Raw genomic sequence first — 24266 nt, forward strand, 5'->3', positions numbered from 1 at the left:
AACCCTCTACGTTATCTGTGCTCCAATTCTGGCCTTTTGGGCATCCCCAATTATAATCTGTTTGTTTTGGGCGGTTCTGAACCGATAAATGTTTTGGAAATGAGCTGGCAAGAAGTTCAGTCATCAAACTACTTTAATGAGATAAAATCAGAACGAGTTTATTAAGTTTTCAGGTAACCTACAGCAATAAACTCAGGCAGTGATTTACAGTCTGACACGGGCTCTATAATGCCAGTGTTATGACTTGACAGCAAGTACGTGATGATTCCTTTCATTGCAGTTTTCAGGCTTCGGATTCTTCTTTGCTGTTTCCCTCTCCCTCCTTTGTCTCTTGACTTTTCTTGTTGTTTTTCCAGATTTCTCCACCACACAAAGACAAAGTCAGGGTCTCTTTTATCTTGGTTCTTATCCAACTAACCCTTCCTTCACTTCAATCATCTTCAGCCCAGTGTTCCTTAACCGACCAGGTGTCCTTGATGTGAGGAGCATGTCACCATTGCATAATGTTTGTCATGTCCATCTTTGTTCCTATCTCAAGGCTCCAAAGCCTCAACTTAAGAGGCTCAAACATTCCGATCCTGTGTTTGTACAAGCACAATATCCAAGGACAAGGTCTCAACTCTTTGCTGCAAGTAAGTTCTTATTTATAAAACAATATAATTTCACATGGTCTCACTACCTGTGTATATGTTCTATACTGCGCCTTATTTGTACCTTTTCCCACTTTACTATACTACCAAGATAAGTTCCTATAAAAAACATAGAAAACATAGAACATGGACCATACAGTGCAGAAGGAGGCCATTCGGCCCATCGAGTCTGCACCAACACACTTAAGCCCTCACTTCCATCCTATACCCGAAACATAATAATCCCTCCCAACCTTTTTGGACACTAAGGGCAATTTAGCATGACCAATCCACCTAACCTGCATGTCTTTGGACTGTGGGAGGAAACCGGAGCACCCGGAGGAAACCCACGTAGACACGGGGAGAACGTGCAGACTCCGCACAGACAGTGACCCAGCGAGGAATCAAACCTGGGACCCTGGCACTCAGAAGCCACAGTGTTAGCCACGTGTGCTACTGTGCTGCCCAAAAAGCTAGACTTTAATAATCTCTGGATAGCATTATTCTGGTTAGTAACCTAATTATTTTACAAATTGCTGCACTGTGCTTTTAGTTATCAAGGCCCTAAGCTCTGGAATTTCCTTCCTAAACTTCTCCCACTCTCCTACTTTCTTTCCTCCATTAAGTTGCTCCTTAAATCCTACCCCTTTAGCCTTCTGGGCGTCTGCCTTAACACCTCGGGTGACTGTGTCAAATTTTGTTTGATAATTCTCTAGTGCAGCATCTTGGGTTGCTTTAAATCCACACTGCTGTTGTAAACTAAACTGCAAGATCAGGAAGCAAGGGCACCAGTTACACGAGCAAACAACAATTTTGGGACTGATATCTGGAAATTCTTCTCCACACAGAGTGGTCATAAGAACGAACACAGAGACGGGGTAGTCCATTCAGCCCCCCAAGCTTGTACTGCTGTTCAACTAGATCATGGCTGATCTTACCCCAGCTCCATTTCCCACTCTGGTTCCATAATCTGCAATACTTGTCTAACAAAAACTAGCAATCTCATTTTTGAACTTTTTCGCTTGAGCCAGCATTCCTATCCTTTTTGGGGAAAATGAGATCCAAATTTGGAATACATTTTGCGTGAAGAAGTGCTTCTTAATTTCACTCCTAGCTCTCTAAGCTCTAATTTCAACCTTGTATCCTTTTGCTTTTGATACACCCACCAGAGGAAATACTTTCTCCACATCTACCCTAACTTTATCATTTTAAACAACTCAATTAGAACACCCCACAACTGTATACATTCAAGGCAATGCAACCCATGTTTCTGCAAATTGTCTTCACCTTTAACCTCTGTATCATTCTATTGAATATTCACTCCACCACTCCAAGGGCGATATACCCTCAAGTGGGGAAATGAGCGTGAGAATCCTCAATGGAGAAAAATGAATGAGAATCTTCAATGGGAGAAATGAGAGTGAGAATCCTCAAGTGGGAGGAAATGAGGGGGGGGGGGGAGGAGATGAGTGAAAATTTGTAGACAATCCCCACTGTGGCCTCAGTGTTATGGGTGGGAAAGTGTCTCCTTGGTTTAAAGAGGTAGCGAAGAGGCAAAATGGAAACATGACCTGAGGCGATGATCCTGCAGGTCCCCATCCCCCTCCCCAGATCCTGTGCTCCTCCCCCCAGATCCTGACGACCTCCCCCTCAGGTCCTGTCCCCCTCCCTCCAGATCCATACGCCCTCCCCCTCAGGTCCTGACCCTCGCCCCCCAGAACCTGATCCCCTCCCCCCAGATCCTGACCCCCCTCCCCTAGAACCTGATCCCCTCCCCCCAGAACCTGATCCCCTCCCCGCAGATCCTGACCCCCCTCCCCCTAGAACCTGATCCCCTCCCCCAGAACCTGATCCCCTCCCCCCAGATCCTCGCCCGCCTCCCCCAGATCCTGACCCCTCCCCCCAGATCCTGACCCCACCCACCCAGATACTGACCCCCACCCCCCCAGAACCTGATCCCCTCCCACCCAGATCCTGACCCCTCCCCCAGATCCTGATCCCCTACCCCAAGATCTTGACCCCCCTCCCACCCAGATCCTGACCTGATCCCCTCCCTCCAGATTCTGACCCCTCCCCCAGATCCTGACCCCTCCCCCCAGATCCTGACCCCCTCCCCGCAGAACCTGAGCCCTCCCCCAGATCCTGACCCCTCCCCCAGAGATCCTGATCCCCTCCCCGCAGAACCTGACCCCTCCCCAGATCCTGACCCCTCCCCAGATCCTGACGCCTCCCCCCAGATCCCCTCCCCCCACATCCTGACCCCTCCCTTCAGATCCTGACCCCTCCCCCAGATCCTGACGCCTCCCCCCACATCCTGACCCCTCCCTTCAGATCCTGACCCCTCCCCCAGATCCTGACCCCCTCCCCCAGATCCTGACCCCTCCCCCCAGATCCTGCCCCCCCCAGAACCTGACCCCTCCCCCCAGATCCTCCCCCCAGATCCCCTCCCCCCCCCGAACCTGACCCTCCCCCCAGAACCTGATCCCCTCCCCCCAGATCCTGACCCCTCCCCCTCCCCTCCCCCCGGACGGGGCGCCGCAGTTTCCGGGACGGGGCCGCTTTCCGAGTTCGCTGCCGGCCGGGGAGCGCGGATCCCCGCAGGGGAAGGAGCAGGAGGCCGCCGGCTGCAGGGAGGAGGTGGGTTCAGTGCGAGGCGGGGGGAAAGTCCCCGGGGGGCGGCCGGAGCCTGACCCGGGACCCAGGCCCGGTTGCTAGGGGGAGGCCTGGTTGCTAGGGAGAGGCCCGGGCGTCCCGCTCCGTTGCTGCTGGGGAGGGGAAGCCCGGGGAGAATGGCGGCTCTCCCCCTCCCACAATGTGACCCACAACCGGCTCCTTTGGCTCCCACCACCGTCTGTGAAATCCGGGAACTGGGGGGGGGGGGGGGTGTGGACCTGCCCCCCGCCCCCTGTCCCCCGCCCCCTGTCCCCCGCCCCCTGCCCCCTGTCCCCGCCCCCTGTCCCCTAACAATGTCCAAACTGTTGGTCACCATCAACCCCAACTACCAGGACCATGACCGGGACTCTCCACCCACCACCCTCACCCCGACAGGCTGTGCAGAGGCATCCCGCTGCCGGCGGAATCTTCCGGTCCCTCCGGCGTCACCGGCTTGACACCCGCCGCACCCGGGGTACCCGCGGCGAGCGGGGTTGGGGGAGGGGAGGGGAGGGTGTTCACCGTCGGCGGGACCGGAAGTCCGAGCCAGCGGGACCAGAAGACCCTGCTGGTGGGACCGGAAGACCAAGTCGGCAGGACCGGAAGACCAAGCCGGCGGGACTGGCTGTAAAACTTTGGCCCGTCTGTTTTCCAGCATCAGCAAACTTTCTTCCCAAGGACAATCCCACAATGGAGCAAGCCGCCAATGGAAATAGTCACTGCTCCATCACTGGAAACCTTCAACACCCATCTTTACATTATCTCCATTTACAAGTTTTTGGTTATCACAATTGCCAAATCAGCACGGTGGCACAGTGACTAGCTCTGCTGCCTAACAGCTCCAGGACCCCGTTCAATTTCACAGTAACTTCATTGGAGCCTACTTGTGACAATAAGCAAGTATAATTATTAATTCCATCATCCAGTAACTGTGTGGAGTTTTCACTTTCTTCCCGTTTCCTCCGGCTGCTCCGGTTTCCTCTCACAGTCCAAAGACGTGCTGGTTAGGTAGATTGGCCATGATAAATTGTCCCCCAAGTATCCAAGCGGTTAGGTGGCGTCACTGGGTTACGGGGATAGGGTAGAGGCTTGAGTTTAAGTAGGGTGCTCTTTCCAAGGGATGGTGCAGACTCGATGGGCCGAGTGGCCTCCTTCTGCACTGTAAATTTTACTATTACACAGCCTTTCAACCTGGTACGTAAAACAAAAACTCCACTTTGACATTAATTTCTTGTATTTAATTTCATATCTATGTTCTCTCATTCCTGAATCAATTGAAACAGCATTCTATCTACCCTGCTTCACTCCCTCATAATTTTAAATACTTGCCAAATTACCCACCCCACTTCTCCTCTGGTGTAGGGAAAATAGCAAGTCTGTTTCACATTCAAGGAGTGAATGGGGCTGGATAAACAATTAAGTCTTTTTTTGAGAGCTAGCTCCTGGCAATGAGTTGAAGCAAGTGACCTTCCAGAGTTTGCAGTAATGCACTAAACCCAGTATTTCTTACAGGAAATAGTTGGAATCCACAGCAAATTGATTCCTGGAACTTGAAAAGAAATTTTAAAATATCCCATGTTTCAGGCCACAGAATTGAACAATTGCATTGCTACAATTAGTGATCTAAGATGAGCTGAATTGGCATTTTGCTGGCTGAGAGAGTAACTTGTGTAGTGAGCTGGACTGTTCAGTACTTGCTTCTTCCCTCTACTCCTCCGCCTTGCTACTTTTCTTAGAACCCTTCTCAAATCCCATTTACCTTCCAAGATTTAACCATCCTCCCTAACCTCGCTCTCTCCGAATTCATGTTCCTCTCATTTTACCACTCTGAAGTTCCTGGAATATTTTGTGTGTTAAAGATGCTGTTTAAATGCAAGCTGTTGTATTGGCATACATTCAGTTACGTGGTTCTTGGCTCAAACCGGGATTCCTGATGCTGGGGATTTATCTCAAGAAAGGACTCGGAGTCTCCAAGAGGTAGTCCGTTTTCATTCCATGTATCCTCAGATTTGTGTTTGTTGGCTTAGTAACCTGTTCTCTAGTGCTGTAATTTTAAAGAAATATATGTTGTTATAGCACAGAATATTTTGGGTAATTACTTGGAAATTAGGGAAAAGAGTACCGAGGATTCTGTCGATATTTGAAGTTCTTCTGTGAAGTATTTGAAACTGCTATGGGTAATTTTCCCAGCTGATTTCCAATTCCACGGACTGCAAGCTAGCAGCTCAAAACTGCAGTTTTACCAGATCTGTATCTTATTTCAATCAGTGATTGTTTTTGAGTGGACAGGCTACTGAAAATTATTTCAGAAGAAAGTGAACTTGTACATTCTATCCGACTCAAACGTAGTTTGCTTGTCGACAGCATGCTCAATATTTGTAGTGTACTGGTTCAGCTTATTGCTCAAAGGTTTGGTCATCTGATGGACAACATACAGATCCTCAGTCCATTTGGTACATTCTTGGTTTTGCATGTTCTGTCGCACACTGGGGAATTAGAGTTCTGGTGCTGTGAGGCTGTTACCCAGGGTGACAATCCCTTCAGCCCAGCATTACACATTGAAATTGATGGACTCGACATTAGGACATTTCACAGTCGACAGACCTACCTCGGTAGAAAGGCACGATCTGGATGGAGTTACCCCTAACCCAGAAGCAGAGTGTGAGCAGCCACAGGGAGGTCGAGTGTTGAGCCAGGCTTCTGACTTGTATTGTGTTGGAATAATACGGTTTAAAACCGTTGTCTGTTCTGTGTTTTCTTCTTAATTCCTATTCTGCTGACTGCCTTTAATCTACAGTTCTTGCTGGCTAAGACTTTTACTTAAACAACAGACTTTAAGCAAACCAAAACACCCTTGGTTTAATGGACTAGCCCAGGACTTCACTTTTAGGTTCATATCAGAGCCCGTGATGTTAGTTTGATAGACTTGCCAAGCAGCCAATCATTGGTTCTGGAATGCCAAGCCAACTCCTGTTGTTGTTTGAGATTGGTGAAGCCATTCAGAATCTCCCGGAAGAAAGGCGGGTCATGGGAAGAGCTCCATTTTGTCCTGAGATCTGTGAGAGACAGACTGGAAGCAGCTGGAAGACACTCTCTCTCTCTCTCTCTGCCAGGTCATTAAAAGGCTGCTAGTCTGACCTGGGAAGGCAATCCTGTTTAAAGGACACAAGCAGCAATCAGATCTGTGACGGGATCTTCTGGAGCACAAGGCTGCAAACAGTTTCTCACCATGTCAGTAATACTTTAATCCTCTGTCTGGATTGTTGGGAAAATCCCAATCTGAGAACACGCTCTTTATATTACTGACAAAGTGTCTGCCAGTGATCAGGCGAATGGAAAAGACTGTAAAATTCTCAGGTAAAAAGCTCCCCATATATCTACAGGAGGCAGAGGCTCCATCTGGTGGTCGAATGTCGGAATTGCACCAGTCCGCAGCTGCACGCCAGGTTCACGAAAATAAAAAGAACAAGTGTTCCACGCTGTCAGGACGGAGCATAGAGGGTGGGCCTCAGATGACGTCCTGAGGCCATCCATACAGTGTGAAGAGTACGCCGTTTTCAACGGGGTGGAGCATTGCAAAAACACGCGGCCCTCGATTTTGGCGCAAACGGGGATTCTCCGGCCTATCGCCGAACGCGATTTTGGCATCGGCAACCGGAGAATCCCGCCCTTGGACATTCTGAATTCTCCCTCCATGTACCCAAACAGACGCCGGAATGTGGCGACTAGGGGATTTTCACAGTAACCTCATTGCTGTGTTAATGTAAGCCTACTTGTGACAATAGTGTGGTGATCACAAGTTAACCAGATGCAACACAACTGAGCGACCACTAGAGGGAGCACGGGAGAGCCATATAAATAGATCAGGACAGGAAGTGGAACACTCTTCACAGCAGGGGGGCTGGTAAGCAGCACACACAGCAAGCAAAGCTGGTAGTTAGCACTGGAAGGTAGTTCTAGGTCGAGCTCTGGAAACTGAACGAACCCACAATAAAGCATCTTCTCCACACTTGAGACTGCGAGCTTTATTAAGACACGAGGAACAACACATGGTACCCAGGAGTGATTTCAGACGCTTATGACAGGACAACTCAGCTGCAGATACAGAAAACAAAAAAAAATGGCATGGAAATCTCAACCAAGAATGGCATGGAGATCTCCTGCTGGACATTCGACTTGGGAAGACATTGCTGATGAAAGGATGTGGCATGGATACCCACCTCAGCTGGACACGACTGGTAATGTAAGAAATGTCTGGAAAAGGTTTAAACAAATGTTCGATTTTTATCTCATAGCTAATGATGTTGCAGAAGCCTCAGACAAAATTAAAATAGCAATTCTCATCGAAGGGCCTGTCAATAGGAAAGTGTATAATGGACTTAAACACTCAAAAGGTGAAGACAGGAACAGCTTACAAACGTTACTAAACAAATTTGAAGAGTACTGTGAGAAATTTGAACAGCAAGGCATGCTCACAGTCCAACCTGCACAGAGACTGAGTGATGCAAGACTTAAAAAATCACAAAAAGATCAGGAAATCGCGAATGCACAGTACAGATCAAAAAGAAGAAATAACATGAATTTTTCACAAAGCCAAAACGCTGAAATCCAGTCCAGATCGGTAAGAAAAGGTAACTTACAACTTTTAGAAAGAAAAAACGCTGAAATCCGCGATAAAATGGCGTCGGAGCACATTTTGCAGTCTCTGGTAAGCAAAGAACTACAAATCGCGTCTGCGCATGCGCCGGAACCGGAAGTTGCGCATGCGCCGGAACCGGAAGTCGCGCATGCGCAGTTTACAAAAGATCGCGGCGCCGATCGTTATGCGCATGCGCAAGACGCGCATGCGCAGTCAAAAAAAGTCTTCGTCGCGGACCGTCATGCGCATGCGCACGCCGCGCATGCGCAATGGACACTGAACCGCACAAGGAAAGAAAGCCGATTTGCGCATGTGCAAGTCGTTCCTACGCGTGACGTCATGACGTCTGAGAATCCTGACCACGCCCACTTAAAAGGGAAATGCCCGAAAATTGAAAACAAGACACTTAAAGTGGTAAAACCAAATTTTCTTGCCTCAGAACACAGAAAAACGCCTGAACTTAAACCAACAGTGAAAAACAACTTGCACAAAACCTTGGAAAAAGCTGCCTTCACCACACACAGTGAAGCGAACAAAAAGAATTCCGAAACAACAAAATATGATTTGGTTTTCGAAGAATACTACTCAGACATAGCTGAGTCAGTCGGATATGCTTATCACAGCATCAGCGACACGGTCGCAAAGCACAACACGAACCAACTCGTGGTAGATGAATCCAACCAAGATGATTTGGTTTTCAAAGAATACTACTCAGACATGGAGGAGTTATTTGGACATGCTGATCACAGCATCAGCGACACCGGTGCAAAGCTCAACACGACTCTACTCATGGTGGATGAATCCAACACCATGGTGCCATGGCAGCTCGTCGATACATTGGATGACAGCAATACCCAAGACGAAGACGACGCCACACAGAGAGCACAGGAAGACTCCACGGAGCGAGCGATGACAGGCTCCACAGTGCGAGTGATGAAAGACGCCAACAGGGATGCAAGCAAACACTCCCGGGCGGACACCAAGCATGAACAAGACCATGAAGGTAAACCCGCTGTACCTGAGCAACCGCAAGCAGACTATGAAAGTCTACCAAGCTCACAGGAACAAGAAGAAAGAGCGGACTATGAAAGTCCAACACGCTCACAGGAACAAGAAAAAAGAGCGGACTATGAAAGTCCAACACGCTCACAGGAACAAGAAGAAGACAATGCACCTCTGCCCACTGCATGCGAAGACAGTGACAAGGTGATCACACTCAACGTACAGGATCACAGTGAGACTGACAGTTCTCAGCTTGTCTGTACCGAAGCACAGAGCGAAAACAGTGACAAGGTGCTCGCACTCGACATACAGGATCACAGTGAGACTGACAGTTCTCAGCTTGTCTGTACAGAAGCACAGAGTCGGGCCACCCAACAGTCCAGAGAGACGATGCCGAAAGAAATCATGCAGATTTGGACTCCAGAAGAGGAGCGCCGAGAGTCCACAGACACCGCGTCAAATGTAATCAAGAAGACTTTGACTCCGGAAGACGAGCACCAAGAAAGCAAAGATGCGGAATCCAATTCTCCACAACTGATTGATGTCACCTGCACCGATGCAACATCAGATCATTCGCACCACTCGCAAGACGGAATGCTCAATGACTCAAATTATCCACTCGGGACACTCACAGAGTATAACAAGAAAAACAAAAGTCAAAAGAAACACAGCAAGAACAAAAACAACATGAAGCGCGACAAGACCAACAACAATAGCAAGAAGCACAGCAGAAACGAGAACGACAACAGCAAGAAGAAAAGCAACATGAAGCGCGACAAGACAAACAATGACAGCAAGAAGCACAGCAGAAACGAGAACGACAACAGCAAGAATAAAAGCAACATGAAGCGCAACAAGACAAACAACAACGTCAGGCACAAAGATAGCGACAACGACAGGGAAAGAAACAACAAGAACGGCAACGAGAACAACAAAGTCAGGAACAACGACAGTGCCAACACCAAAGACGGAAACGACAAAAACAGCGACAAGTACGGCAACGAAAACAACAAAAACAAGAACGACAGAAACAACAGCAATGAAACAACGACTTGTACACAATGGAACTACTTGGCACATGACGGACAATGCCACAGCGCATGGCAAAACGATGACAAGACTACAAACATGTCATGGGATGACGACGAATCGCATAAACACACGTCTGCTCCAGAACGAGCAAGCACACCAGCATCCAAGGCGGATGAGACAATAAATCAACACCACAAGCACAGAAAAAAAAAAAAAAAAAGTCCATGCCAGTCAACATCAGTGATGTGACCATGCAGACACCTCGGGATGACGCATTGGGTACTTAAGATAACAAGGAACACCAACAACATTCACAGCGGACTTGCAATATCAATATCACGACGTCATCAACAACAAAAAGAAAAAAAAAGCTCTGAACAAATTCATCAAGTTTGGACTCATAAATGTTTTTATTAAGATTGGACATATAAATACATTGGCTTTGTTAACTAAGGCAATAGCATCATCACTTGTATAGATACGCATATCATAAGTTACTGTTTTGTATAAAATTTCTTTAATGATGTACAGAAACTATGTAATGAGAAAAAGGGGGATGTGGTGATCGTAGATTGACCAGATACAAAACAACAGAGCAAACACGAGCGGGAGAGCTATAAATACACTGGGACAGGATGTACAATTTTCTTTAACGATGTTCAGAAAATATGTTAAGAGAAAAAGGGGGATGTGGTGATCACAAGTTAACCAGATGCAACACAACTGAGCGACCACTAGAGGGAGCACGGGAGAGCCATATAAATAGATCAGGACAGGAAGTGGAACACTCTTCACAGCAGGGGGGCTGGTAAGCAGCACACACAGCAAGCAAAGCTGGTAGTTAGCACTGGAAGGTAGTTCTAGGTCGAGCTCTGGAAACTGAACGAACCCACAATAAAGCATCTTCTCCACACTTGAGACTGCGAGCTTTATTAAGACACGAGGAACAACACAAATAGTAAAGATTATTATTATTATTATTAGTGGACCTTGTGAAAGAGAATGTGTGAAAACTCCACACAGACAGTGACCCCGGGCCAGGAGCGAACATGGGTCCTCAGCGCCGTGGGCAGCAATGCTAGCCACTGCAGCACCGTGCTGCCCTCTAACTACATAAAATAAGAGCTCATGGTGTAGGGGGTAATATATTAGCATGGGAAGAGGATTGTTGAGCTAACAGGAACCCTGGCACTGCCAGCCGGGTACCCTGAGTCCCACCTGGATGACAGCCTGGCACTGCCAAGGTGCCCAGGTTGCACTGCTAGCTGGCAGGGTCACTGCCAGGATGCCAGACTGGCACTGCCAAGCTGGCACATTTCACGTGACGGGGAAAGGGCCCGGGGGTGCCCTGCAGTGGCTCCAGCTGTGTCAGGATGCCACCCTGTTGGGAGGGCAAGGACCTGGGGGCCTCTGATCCCCAGGGAGACACCGAGTGCCGTTTCATCTGGGCCCCATTTGTGGGAGTTATAAGCCAAGCCTTGATTAGATCTCGGGAATGCATATTCAAGGCTCACTCAACAGGAAAAATGGATTTGTTAGAAATGAGAGTGACTTCCACATCTGGGTCCCGCTTGCCATTTTGGAAGCTCCATCACGTCTTCAGCTCTTGAAACGTCCAGGCCACTGAGAGAAGGACAGAAATATTTTTGTGGTGATTATTAGTGATTCTATTACCAACAATTGCAAATTAAGCAAGCAGTTGGTCATATCATCTCAAATGTCTGCAATAGAAAACCGTGAATTCTAATGTCAAATAGTTACCCAACGATTATTTAGTCGTGATTTTAATCAACAAGCTTGGAGTTTGCGCAAAATGATGACAATTCATAGAAACCCTGCAGCTGAAAGAAACGCTCAATTCCGTATTATAATGTAATCAGAACTGGGAGATTGTGGCACAGCTCTGTTACACAAAGCAATTACTGTTTTCCAAATGTACAAAATAGAATATCACATAAATAGTGGTATAAAATTTAAACCGTGATTGGTCACGGCCATAAAAGCAGAAGGTAATAAAGGTGATTGATGATTCTAGTTGGAATCACAGGTAGAAAGCATGAGTATGAAAGAATAATAAAATATAACAATAAGGCACCGTCTCCTAGATGGTGCACAGTTGCCTGTGGTAACTCAGACAGTATACTGACAATCCGAGTTGGATCTTTATGAATTAATGTTGCAGGCATTTTTCCCATATCGTTTCGTGCAGGTGATCTATTTTGCCTTTTTGTTGATGGAGAATAACGGAGAGTGATGACAGTACTGAACTCTGATATTGTTATGTTTCACAAGAATGTATAATATAAGATGGTACCTATGAAGACCAGGAACGTGTAACAAAGGTAAAGCAGTCAATGAATCATAGAATTTACAGTGCAGAGGGATTAGGCCATTCGGCCCATCAAGTCTGCACCGGCCCTTGGAAAGAGCACCCACTTAAGCCCCACACCTCCACCCTATCCCAGTAACCCCACCTAACCCTTTTTGGACACTCAAGGGCAATTTATCATGGCCGATCCACCTCACCTGCATATCTTTGGACTGTGGGAGGAAACCGGAGCACCCGGAGGTAACCTACGCAGACACGGGGAGAACGTGCAGACTCCACACAGACAGTGACCAAAGCCGGGAACCGAACCTGGGACTCTGGAGCCGTGAAGCAACCGTGTCCACTATGCTACCTTGTCACCCACCGAAAGATTTTAAGTTCCGCGCAGACTAAGAGATGCAAGACAGCTCATGTGGTAAAGTCAATGCATTTCTAAAGTGTATCTAAAACAGTTTTCTAATGATACTAAGTGCAGACACGGGCGGTTTTGATGGCACCCACCTCACTGGCTGGAATGGCGAGAATGTGTGCCCGATTCAGCACTTGAAGCTTATTAATTCCACACAGGCGACTAACATGCTGAAGTAGCCGGCTTGTTGGGAACTGATTCAGCTACACGCCGTCAGCAATAAGGGGTACAAAGGTCCAGGCACAAAATTTAAACACCAGACTAACACATACATCTCGCTCCCTCCAGCCCACCTGTTTTCAGGAAACCATCACAGATCTTTGGCAATCAAAAGAACAAGGTTTTCAGCCTCAAGAAGAAAGCAGCACCCTGCTTCACCCACCAGGCCTTCAAGGCCTCGATCAGAGATGTTGAACTGAACCACACCGATCCCCTTGCTGAAACAGCTGGGGTATGAGGGTGTCCAGTGGGGCGGCCTGGCTGTGCTAGATGGCCAGACGCTCCCCAGAGCATTCAAAAGATAGAGGCAGTACTCGGCAGAGTGAACAGCCAGGGGCAAGTAAGGAGCAGCAAAGGGATGTGTTTAAAAGATGGCAGCCTGAACCAGACCACCCCGATCCACAGGGGGACACCCTGAGTCCACGAACCTGGCACCAAGTTGTTCCCTGTTACTGCCCCGGACCAGGCAGCTATTCCCCAGTAGGCCCAAGGGTTTTCAGTGTTTTTTATCCTCCCACTCCCCCTCCGCAACCATGGGGCCCAGGCCAACTAGAGACCGGAGTATGGAGTCTGAATCGGCGCCGGGCGCAAACCTCGATTTTTCAATTTTGGGTATTTCTCCACCCGACCGCGATTTGTCTCTGTGGCGTTGCAAAGCGCAGAATTCAGCCCGTCGACTATTAACTCTTTATACTACAAGAATTGGTCTTTTGGATGGTTAGGAGTGTGCCTTACCCAATGGACATGCCTCTGTTTGGAAATAACTTCTTATTTTGGAAGCTTCAGGGTTTTATTGTTATCAGGCAATAGGAAAATGTAATTACCTGAAATTCCCAAGAGTATTTCAGAATGTCAGTGCTGGTTATTTGTACATTTGCTCTGTGCTAAAATGTCAACAGAAACTATAGCTGCGCATCTCAAGCCACCTATAATCACACTCCATTTTATTGTGTTAAACAAGTGAGACCTATGCATTGTATAAATTGCTTTCTTCTCTCCAGGTGCATCCAACTGGAAATAAATGAACTGCAGGTAAAATGTCAAATTCTGAGAGATTACCACTGTCCAGAGGAATGCAAGACCTACAGAATCGATTTAATACAATGATGCATACAATCAACAGCAACTCCAAGGTATGATGCCTTTTTATGTATCTTAATCACTTCTGAACCAAGGGTGATGCAGGGGTGAAATATTAAGAGCATTATGTTATTGTTATGATCCCATGGATAATTTTTATAAAGAGATATGAACTTCCCTTAACTGAGGATCTCACAACATTTTGAGACTTTTACTGTAACAAACACATAATAAACACAGGCTAAAAATTACTTAGTAGGCAACTAGTACACTAAACTACGGAAAGGTGTTCCCCAGCAACTTTTTAACGGCTAAAAACCCCATTCCGAGTCTATACATTACTCTCTGTAGGCATGTATTTTTCAGTTTAAAGTCCAAAAACTCCCTCTGGCTCTCTTCTCTCTGCTTCACCAGGGTGATTGTTCCAGTCCTTCAATATAAAGTCCCCTTCACACAATCTTTTGAACGTGATCAAATGGACTTCCCATTGCAAGGTACCCTCTGGTGATTCTGTAATCTTAAACTCTTCATAAACTCTTATGTGGGCAGCACGGTAGCACAAGTGATTAGCACTGTGGCTTCACAGTGCCAGGGCACCCGGGTATGATTCCCTGCTGGGTCACTGTCTGTGCGGAGTCTGCACGTTCTCCCCGTGTCTGCATGGGTTTCCTCCCGGGTGCTCCGGTTTCCTCCCACAGTCCAAAGACGTGCAGGTTAGGTGGATTGGCCATGATAAATTGCCCTTAGTGACCAAAAAATGTTAGATGGGGTTACTGGCTGACGGGGATAGGGTGGACGTGAGGGCTTAAGTGTGTCAGTGCAGATTCGATGGGCCGAATGGCCTCCTTCTGCATTGTATGTTCTATGTAATCCTTGTTTTATCGAACATGAGTTCTGTGCTCCCCAGCCCGCCATTTGGTGGTTAACCCAAATGCAATATTTTCCTAAAGCCTGGAATCTAGCACCCGTTGTGGGTCTCGTCCCCTACCCCCAATATCTTTCAGTCTGACTGCCTCTGAGAACCAGTGAGACTGTAAGCAGCAGAGCAGCCTTCTCCTTTGTGTTTCAGTGTTAAAGCTTGCACTTTACTTTCAATAGGTTTCACCTGGGCCCCGACTGCCATGGCAACCAGTCCACATGGATTTGTCTCTGGGCAGACTTTGTATGAGGTCACTTGCCTGACCCGGCTACTTTGTTTTATCTTGAATTAAAGGTGGCAGTTTAAAACATGACCGTTTTATAATGTCCTACAGTCATAACACGACTACGGTTCTGTGGAGCCAACTGAATAAAGACAAATTAATGCCTTTGGCATCAATCATATTCGCTTTAAAGATATTCCCTATTCATAGGAAATATAGTTTTACATTCTTAGAGCCTGTTTTATGAACTAGAAATTGACTGAACTATAACTTACAAAAATAAATGCCTTTATAACTAGGTATTGTCCGTATGGGTTTTGAACAGCCCAGTTCCTGGGTAACTGTTGCAAGTGTTATGTAGTAACATGTCATGAGTAAATTATTGATTTTCGGTTCACAAACCACACAAAATTCTTCCTGTCAAGAGTTTAACTTGGCTCTGATATGTTTATACAACTCAGAAATCAGGTACTCCAGGATATCCAACCTGCTATTGTGTGTTTGCATATGTATAAAGTGCACGATTAAGGTAAACTGGGTGCATGCACTTTGGAAACTGTACACTTTTTAAGGTCTATCCTTCCTTGTCATCTGAATTATGCTGATAAATCCGGTAGTACAAAATCATTAAAGCAATCAAAATCCACTGTTTTGTTCACAATTAGCTTTAATTTCATTTTTAAAAAATTATTTCTATTCAAATTTTTGTCAAAAACAAAATTTTCGCATAACCGTATGCAACAATTAACAGAACAAAATAAATGTTAACCGTATATACAAAGCAAAGAATAATACAATGTAAGATCCCCCCCCCCAAGGATGCTGCTGCTGCTGACCTTTACTGCTGTCCTAGAAAGTTGAGCAACGGCCGCCACCTCCGAGAGAACCCCGCCAAGGACCCTCTCAAGGCAAACTTTATTTTCTCCAGCCTGAGAAACCCAGCCATGTCACTAACCCAGGTCTCTACACGCGGGGGCTTCGTGTCCCTCCACGTTAAAAGGACCCGTCTCCGGGCTACCAGGCAGGCAAAAGCCAAGACGTCGGCCTCTTTCGCTTCCTGAACTCCAGGATCGTCTTGACACACCAAAGATCGCTATCTCTGGACTCGGCACCACCCGCGTGTCTAAGATCTTGGACATTGCCTTAGCAAAACCCCGTCAGAATCCCTTAAGAGCCGGGCATGCCCACAACATATGGACATGATCTGCAGGTCTTCCTGCACATTTATCCTCGACCCCAAATAGCTTGCTCATCCTGGTTGCCGTCATGTGCACCCGGTGGACCATCTTAAACTGGATTAAGCTAAGCCTGGCACATGATCTGTAATTTCATTTGTTTGCTTCAAATCCTCCAGAACCGAATCATTTAAACAATTCGGGGTTGCATTCAGCCTTAGTGTGTTCCTGCTGCTTGGTGTTTGTATCCCCCTGATTATAACTGATTTTTCTCGATGTGTTTATGGAATCAGTATGTTAAACATTTTTTTATATCTGAAGAGTGCACGTTCTGAGCACAGTAGCACAGTGGCTAGCACGAAAGGGAAAATGCTGGAAAATCTCAGCAAGTCTGGCAGCATCTGTAGGGAGAGAAAAGAGCGAACGTTTCGAGTCCGATGACTCTTTGTCAAAGTCAAAAAGTTAACTCGAAAAGTTAGCTCTTTTCTCTCCCTACAGATGCTGCCAGACTTGCTGAGATTTTCCAGCATTTTCCCTTTCGTTTCAGATCCCACCATCCGTAGTAATTTACTTTTCTACAGTGGCTAGCACGGTTGCTTGACAGCGCCAGGGTCCCGGGTTCGATTCCCGGCTTGTTTGTGCCGAGTCTGCCTGTTCTGGATTTTGTTTGTTTATTGTCACGTGTACCGAGGTACAGTGAAAAGTACTTTTCTGCGAGCAGCTCCACAGATCAATAAGTACATGAAAAGAAAAGGAAATAAAAGAAAATACATAATAGGGCAATACAAGATACATTATGTAACTAAATAACATCGTCATCGGGTGAAGGATACATTGGTGTAGTGTTAATGAGGTCAGTCCATAAGAGGGTTGTTTCGGAGTCTGGTAGCAGCGGGGAAGAAGCTGTTTTTGAGTCTGTTTGTGCGTGTTCCCAGACTTTTGTATCTCCTGCACGATGGAAGAAGTTGGAAGAGTGAGTAAGCCGGGTGGGAGGGGTCTTTAATTATGCTGCCCGCTTTCCCTAGGCAGCGGGAGGTGTAGATAGAGTCAATGGATGGGAGGCAGGCTCGTGTGATGGACTGGGTTCACGACTCTCTGAAGTATCTTGCGGTCTTGGGCTGAGCAGTTGCCATACCAGGTTGTGATGCAGCTGGATAGGATGCTTTCTATGCTTTCTTGCGCGTCTGCGTTGATTTCCTCCGGGCGCTCCGGTTTCCTCCCACAAGTCATGTACCGAGGTACAGGGCAGCACGGTGGTTAGCACTGTGGCTTCACAGCTCCAAGGTCCCAGGTTCGATTCCCCGCTGGGTCACTGTCTGTGCGGAGTCTGCACGTTATCCCCGTGTCTGCGTGGGTTTCCTCCAGGTGCTCCGGTCTCCTCCCACAGTCCAAAGATGTGCAGGTTAGGTGGATTGGCCATGCTAAATTGCCCTTGGTGTCCAAAAAGGTTAGGAGGGGTTGTTGGGTTACAGGGATAGGGTGGAAGTGAGGGCTTAAGTGGGCTGGTGCAGTCTCAGTGGGCTGAATGGCCTCCTTTTGCACTGTATGTTCTATGTTCTAAGTCCCGAAAGACGTGCTGTTAGGTCATTTGGACATTCTTAATTCTCCCTCTGTGTACCCGAACAGGCACCGCAATGTGGTGACTAGGGGCTTTTCACAGTAACTTTGTTGCAGTGTTAATGTAAGCCTACTTGTGACACTAATATAGATCATTATTATTATAAAAAGAACAATCCAGCAATTTGGATCGAACCAAAAAACCCATTTAAAGTGAATAACTGTGAACTCCTATTTGGTATTTGAAATTGGGAGTTTCACCAACAAGAGGCCGGCTGATTAAGGCGGGAATAAGTTGCTGCTGAGCTGCTTTTGTTTATCACTTAATGGTTCATCCCAAAGTCGGATTGCAGAGAATTGGGAGTAAAACTCCCGTTCAGCCACAATTGGTGCATGCTCAGGGAAAAGATATGTTGAGGAGGGTAGAAAGGGGCAAGTAAAATTAGTAAGAGGCAGCTTTTATCGTGCAGGTCGTACACAGGCTCCTAAAAGAGCAAACCAATGGGGAAAATGACCGATTCTCATTCCTACAATCTTTATAATTCAGCCCTCGTCCTGTAATTTGATATTTCTTTTGTACTTTGAGTGGCTCAAATAACTTTACGAAAATGCACCATTATTAAGACGTGCAGGAATATTAATTATTCCCAAGTCTTTTTGGGATAGGTCAAATGATGGTGGAAACTGATCACACAATTGTTTTACTTTGCTAAACTGAAATGTTATGATCTCAGCTTACAAAGAATGAATCGACACCTTTGGATCATAATCCCTGTTCTCCCACGTTTGTTTTGTAGGTTGCAGCTTTCATGAGCTCCTCTGTGGGTCAGTACCTGGATGAGCACCCTTTCCTTGCCTTATTACTACTAGTTTTTACCATAATGTCAGCCGTGCCAGTTGGATTGTTCCTGATTTTTGCAGTGGTTACGTCCCTTTTGGCCTGCATTGGGTTCATTGTGATGGAAGGTACTGAAAGTTTCGTGACTCTGTTGTGATCCGATTAGGGACCAAGTAACTCTTTGTAAAACAAGCTACAATACCTGTCTTAAACTCTTTAACATTCAGGATTAACATTAGGTAAATGTGTAATAACAGGAGAATTGTGGGTGAACACCCCACACTGCACATTAAATGGCAGATGCAACCAAGACGGATTCCATGCATTTCTCAGAAAGTCACCCAGCTGTCAGTGGCCACTGTTAATCACAAAGGCTTGTTAAACCTCTATTTCCTTCATGAGGGATTTGAACTCTTCACTTCTGAAGATTTCATCTCCACGTTCCCGCACAAACCTCTAACCCGGATTGCCTCAATCACAGCTCAGTTCTCGTTGGTTAATTCTCATGTCCTGAAACTGCGTTCCATGGGATTCACAGAACTGCACTCCTATCTCTAATTACTGGCTCAATTCCAGATCTTTCCAAATTCCAGTCTCCCTATAGTACCAAGCTATAAGTGGCTCCCAGGGCTTCTTCTGAACCTGAACCCCCTCCAGCATAGAATCAGTGACCTCCCACCACCCTCTCTGCTCCCCAGGACTTCATTGAGCCCCAACTTGAAACCATTGTCGATCAGTGTAAAAACCCATCCTCACCTGATCTGGCTACATGTGACTCCGGATCCACAGGGCAGCACAGTAGCATAGTGATTAGCACAATGGCTTCACAGCGCCAGGGTCCCAGGTTTGATTCCCGGCTTGGGTCACTGTCTGTGCGGAGTCTGCACGTTCTCCCCGTGTCTGCATGGGTTTCCTCCGGGTGCTCCGGTTTCCTCCCACAAGTCCAAAGACGTGCAGGTTAGGTGGATTGGCTGTGCTAAATTGCCCTTAGTGTCCAAAAAAGGTACGGTAAGGTGGGGTTATGGGGATAGGTGGAAGTGTGCGATAGGGTGGAGGTGCGGGCTTAGGTAGGGTGTTATTTCCAAGGGCCGGTGCAGACTTGATGGGCCGAATGGCCTCCTGCACTGTAAATTCTGTGATACCTTCTGAAATGGCCAAACACGCCACTCAATTTCAGGGGCATGGGCAATACATGCTGGGCCAGCCAGCGTCACCCACATCTTGTGAAAATGTTTTTAATAATGCCTGGAGCCAGCCAACAGTAACACTTTTTCAATATCAATTCCTACACCAGCTGAGGTAATTCATGAAGCCCGCCAGTGGGAGCTTCCGATCCCAATGGCGAACCCTCTTCAATGGGTTTCCTGGCGGCGGGGGTGAATTCAATGGAAAATCCCATTGACAGCAGCAGGATTAGAAAATTCCACTGCCGGCCAATGGCAGCCTGCCTCCCATCATCAATAAACACACCATGGGAGGGCACGGAAAATCCCCCTCCCCCCCTATGGTTTTTCCCTCTAATAACTGTATCCCGTCCACTCCTACCAGCTCATCACTAATCTTCATAAAATTTGTCTTCCCCCAATTTAGTACTTTTACTCCTGTTGTATTCTTCTTTTCCATAATGATACTAAATCTAACTATATTATGATCACTACTTCCAAAATGGTCCTATCACTGCTACTTCATCCACTTGCACAGCTTAATTTCCTGAGACAAAATCTAGAATTACGACCCCGTTTCATTGGGCTTGTCATGTGTTGGCTAAAAACAGTTACCTTCAATGCAGTTCAAGAATTTTATGTATTCTGTGCCGTTCACACTGTCTGTATCCTAATTGATGTTAGGGTCGTTGAAGTCTGCCCTATTGCTTTTGCATTCAGAAATCTGTCTACATATTTGCTCTTCTAATTTCCTTCCAATACCTGGGGGTCTTAGTATGCCCCTAGCAGAGTGGCTATCCCTTCTTTATTTCTGGGTTCAACCCATAAGGCCTCATTTGATGATTCATTTAATATATCATCCCTCCTCACAACTGTAATTGATTCTTAAACCAATATTACTACACTTTTTTTATCTCTTTCCCTGTCCTCCCTAAAAATTCTATACCTGGTGATATTGAGCTTCCATTTGTGTCCCGTTTAGCCAGGTTTCCGGTATACTAGCAAATTTCTCTGCAAGGATATTCGTCCCAGTCCTGTTCAGGTGTAGACCATCCGGCTTGTAGTCCCAAAGCTGATCCCAATGCCTCAGAAATCTGATGTCCTCCCCCGTGTTTAATCGCCCAGTTCTCCTGTCTCTATACTGACTTGCTCATGGGACTAGGAATAATCCTGAGATTGCTGTGTTACAAGTCCTGCTTTTCAATCTCCATCCTAACTCTCTTAAGTCTTCTTTCAGGACCTCATCCTCTTTCTATCTCAGTCATTGGTACCAACGTTAGTGTCAGTATAATGTCCTTCAGCCGCTCTGTGAAATCCTTGACCCCGGTACTATGGAGGCAACATACCATCCTGGAGCCTTATCTATGGCCACAGAAACACCTGTCTATTCCCCTGACTAACAACTCCCCAACATTACTGCTTTTCTTTCTCCCCTCCTGTACACCAGAGCCACCTGTGGCACCGCAGACGTGGTTCTGATTGCATTCGTCCGAGGAACCATCAGTATCCAAATGGAAAACCGAATGGTGAGCAGGACCCCAGGGGACTCGTGCACTATCTTTGTAGTTCTCTTGGACTGCCTGGCAGTCACCCATTCCCTTTCTTCCTCCAGCTTCCTAAGCTGTGGTGTGATCACCTCTCTGAACGGCTTATCCACGAAGCTCTCCGCCTGTGTGGATGGACCAGCCGCCGCTCCATCTTCGAAATCCCGAGCTCCAGGTTCTGCTGCTGCTGCCACTTCCTGAACATGTGGTTGGCTTCGATTTGTTTTGCTTACATTAACTTTATTTTACTTTGGTTTACTTATGCAACTTTGCTTTTCCTGACCGTGACTTTTTTCCTGACTGCTTGTTTTCTTAATTAAATGTCGGAAGCCCCTTCTTTTCAAAACAATGGGTGGAATTTTCCCCAAAACTAACTACGTGTCGTTTCAGGCGGGAAAACCGGAGCGAGCGGTGGCAGCTGTTTTGGTGCGATTCCCATCTCCATTCACCCACACTTAGCCATTGTTTGGTGCCGGGGTGGAAACACGCCTGAGAATCGCCCCAATTGGTTTTTCTGCTTCTCAGCTAATGATAATACCCCCCCATCAGTTTCTCACCAACCAATGGACTTATGTTTTCTTGTGATGTTAGGTTGTAGGTGCTGTTGACTGCCTGGCTCTGTCTCCTCTCATTGCTGCTGACTGCCTGTCCCAGGGTCCTCCACTCGCACACCCTATGGGTTCTGCTGACTGCCTGTCCCTGGGTCCTCCACTCGCACCCTCTGGGTGCTGCTGACTGCCTGTCCCAGGGTCCTCCACTCACACCCTCTGGGTGCTGCTCACTGCCTGTCCCAGGGTCCTCCACTCACACACCCTCTGGGTGCTGCTGACTGCCTGTCCCAGGGTCCTCCACTCACACCCTCTAGGTGCTGCTGACTGCCTGTCCCTGGGTCCTCCACTCGCACCCACTAGGTGCTGCTGACTGCCTGTCCCAGGGTCCTCCACTCACACTCTCTCTGGGTGCTGCTGACTGCCTGTCTCAGGGTCCTTCACTCATACTCTCTCTGGGTGCTGCTCACTGCCTGTCCCAGGGTCCTCCACTCGCACCCTCTGGGTGCTGCTGACTGCCTGTCCCAGGGTCCTCCACTCGCACCCTCTGGGTGCTGCTGACTGCCTGTCCCTGGGTCCTCCACTTACACTCTCTCTGGGTGCTGCTGGCTGCCTGTCTCAGGGTCCTTCACTCACACTCTCTCTGGGTGCTGCTGACTGCCTGTCCCAGGGTCCTTCACTCACACTCTCTCTGGGTGCTGCTGGCTGCTAGTTTAGTTCTCAAGTCTCCTCCATTGACAGAATGTCATCATAAACCATTTGGTATGCTGTTTAATTTCTTATTTTATTTACTTGTCTGCCAGGTCTGATGCTGTCGATAGGTGGAGTTGTTCTTCTTTGTTTTTTATTTGGGCTGGTTCTCATTTCATTGGTCATCACTTCTTTCCTGGCTATCTGCATTGTTACCTTTTCTACCACAATGAATTATTACCACCATTCAAGGTAAAGAACTTTCACTAATCCTTTAAATTCTGTTTAATTTCCAGTAGAGAGTTTAATATATTAACCTATTAACATTTTGAGCTATTGTAATTTCGGATAAATGCAACAAAATATATAAAAACCTGTATTTGAGGATGTTTAGAAAAAAATGTGTTTTTCTTCGGTACTAATATATGTTCAAAAACAGTTCTGAACAGTTCTTATTTTCTCTGCAGATGCTATTTATTGGCATTTTAAGGATACACTTCACTTTGGCAGAGGAATTCTGTCTATTCATGAGAAAGCTAGTGTCGGTATAATGTGCCGCACGCATATAAAAACGTTGACAGTTTTTGACAGATTCATGAAACTTAACAAATGGAGCATTGCTGGAAAAAGGCATTTCGTCAAAACTTTTCGTCGTGCACTCATCAGGACAATCGCAAAGACTGCCAACGTCGGAGGAAACAACTTTATACTACATGAGCAGAGAATGCCGGTTAGTTGGCAAGTGGACTTTGCTGGGTGTTGCCATGGAGAATGCACCAGTTAATGGTGACTGTCCATTAACTGCCAAGCATTGTTCGAAAATTTAAACCACCCAGTTTGACCCTGATTGGTCAATGCATTTCTCTGAGGAATGAACCAGCGACTGGCTATCACTTACTTTGTTTAGCTGAAACAGGCGCAATGTTCCTTCTGTCTGTAGAGAACAGGGCCCTGAGTATTAATATGTGTAGCTTCCAGTACATGCAAATGTTCCACTCTACGAGCCCAACTGGCAATCTTAAATTGGTTGTCAGCATAATTCTAAGCACACTGAGGATTACTTAGTGAATGTTGTCCAATCACAGAGTCACATCTAATATTGGGCACTGAATCTAGAGCTTTGCAAGCAGAACGTGGCTGGGTACATAAGTTGCCCGTTGCCAACAGCAGAAGGCACATGCTGTTTGATACGATCTGCCAGTCTTTGGGATGTACAGCCTTCATATCTGGCATCACACTGGCATTGAAATTCATATACCACATTACTCATTTGTGTGACAGGCAGAGTGTCTTTTTGGTTCCTATTAGTGGTGAACACCACTTGTGTTGCTGCTGTATAGTGGCAGTGTCAGCTAGCTTCACCTATTGCTCAAATCTTTAAGCACGCATATTGCGGGATTCCAAACGACCTGTCTGATTTTCCCGTGCAAGGGGGGCTTTCAGACCAACTCAGATACACACATCAGTAAACCTGACAAAGTGTCGGGAGTAGTTATCCTGATCATGCGTGATTATATCAACAAAATGCATGTCATTCTTAATGATGGGTCCAAAGTTGTATCCATGGGACATTCAACTCAACATGACCCGGCTGCCTTACTCAAAAGTAAGCTTTAAA

The 24266-nt window shown here is 46.8% G+C and overlaps 1 protein-coding gene across 3 annotated transcripts in view; it reads left to right on the forward strand.

Moving 5' to 3' along the window:
* The window catches only part of LOC119978705 (lipid droplet assembly factor 1-like), a 30455-nt gene that overhangs the window by 2132 nt on the left and 4057 nt on the right, over positions 1–24266 (forward strand). Inside the window, exons 1-5 of one of the 3 annotated variants that reach the window (XM_038820518.1) lie at positions 3134–3266; positions 5141–5258; positions 13913–14044; positions 18663–18831; positions 22762–22900. In XM_038820518.1, coding sequence (XP_038676446.1) covers positions 13949–14044; positions 18663–18831; positions 22762–22900 — 404 coding nt within the window. In that variant the 5' untranslated portion in view covers positions 3134–3266; positions 5141–5258; positions 13913–13948. Of the gene's footprint in view, positions 1–3126; positions 3267–5140; positions 5259–13912; positions 14045–18662; positions 18832–22761; positions 22901–24266 lie in introns of those variants that run through there. The other 2 variants (XM_038820517.1, XM_038820519.1) reach the window with 2 other exon arrangements.

The sequence above is a fragment of the Scyliorhinus canicula genome, chromosome 15 (genome assembly GCF_902713615.1).
Source record: "Scyliorhinus canicula chromosome 15, sScyCan1.1, whole genome shotgun sequence".
Taxonomy (NCBI): Eukaryota; Metazoa; Chordata; class Chondrichthyes; order Carcharhiniformes; family Scyliorhinidae; genus Scyliorhinus; species Scyliorhinus canicula.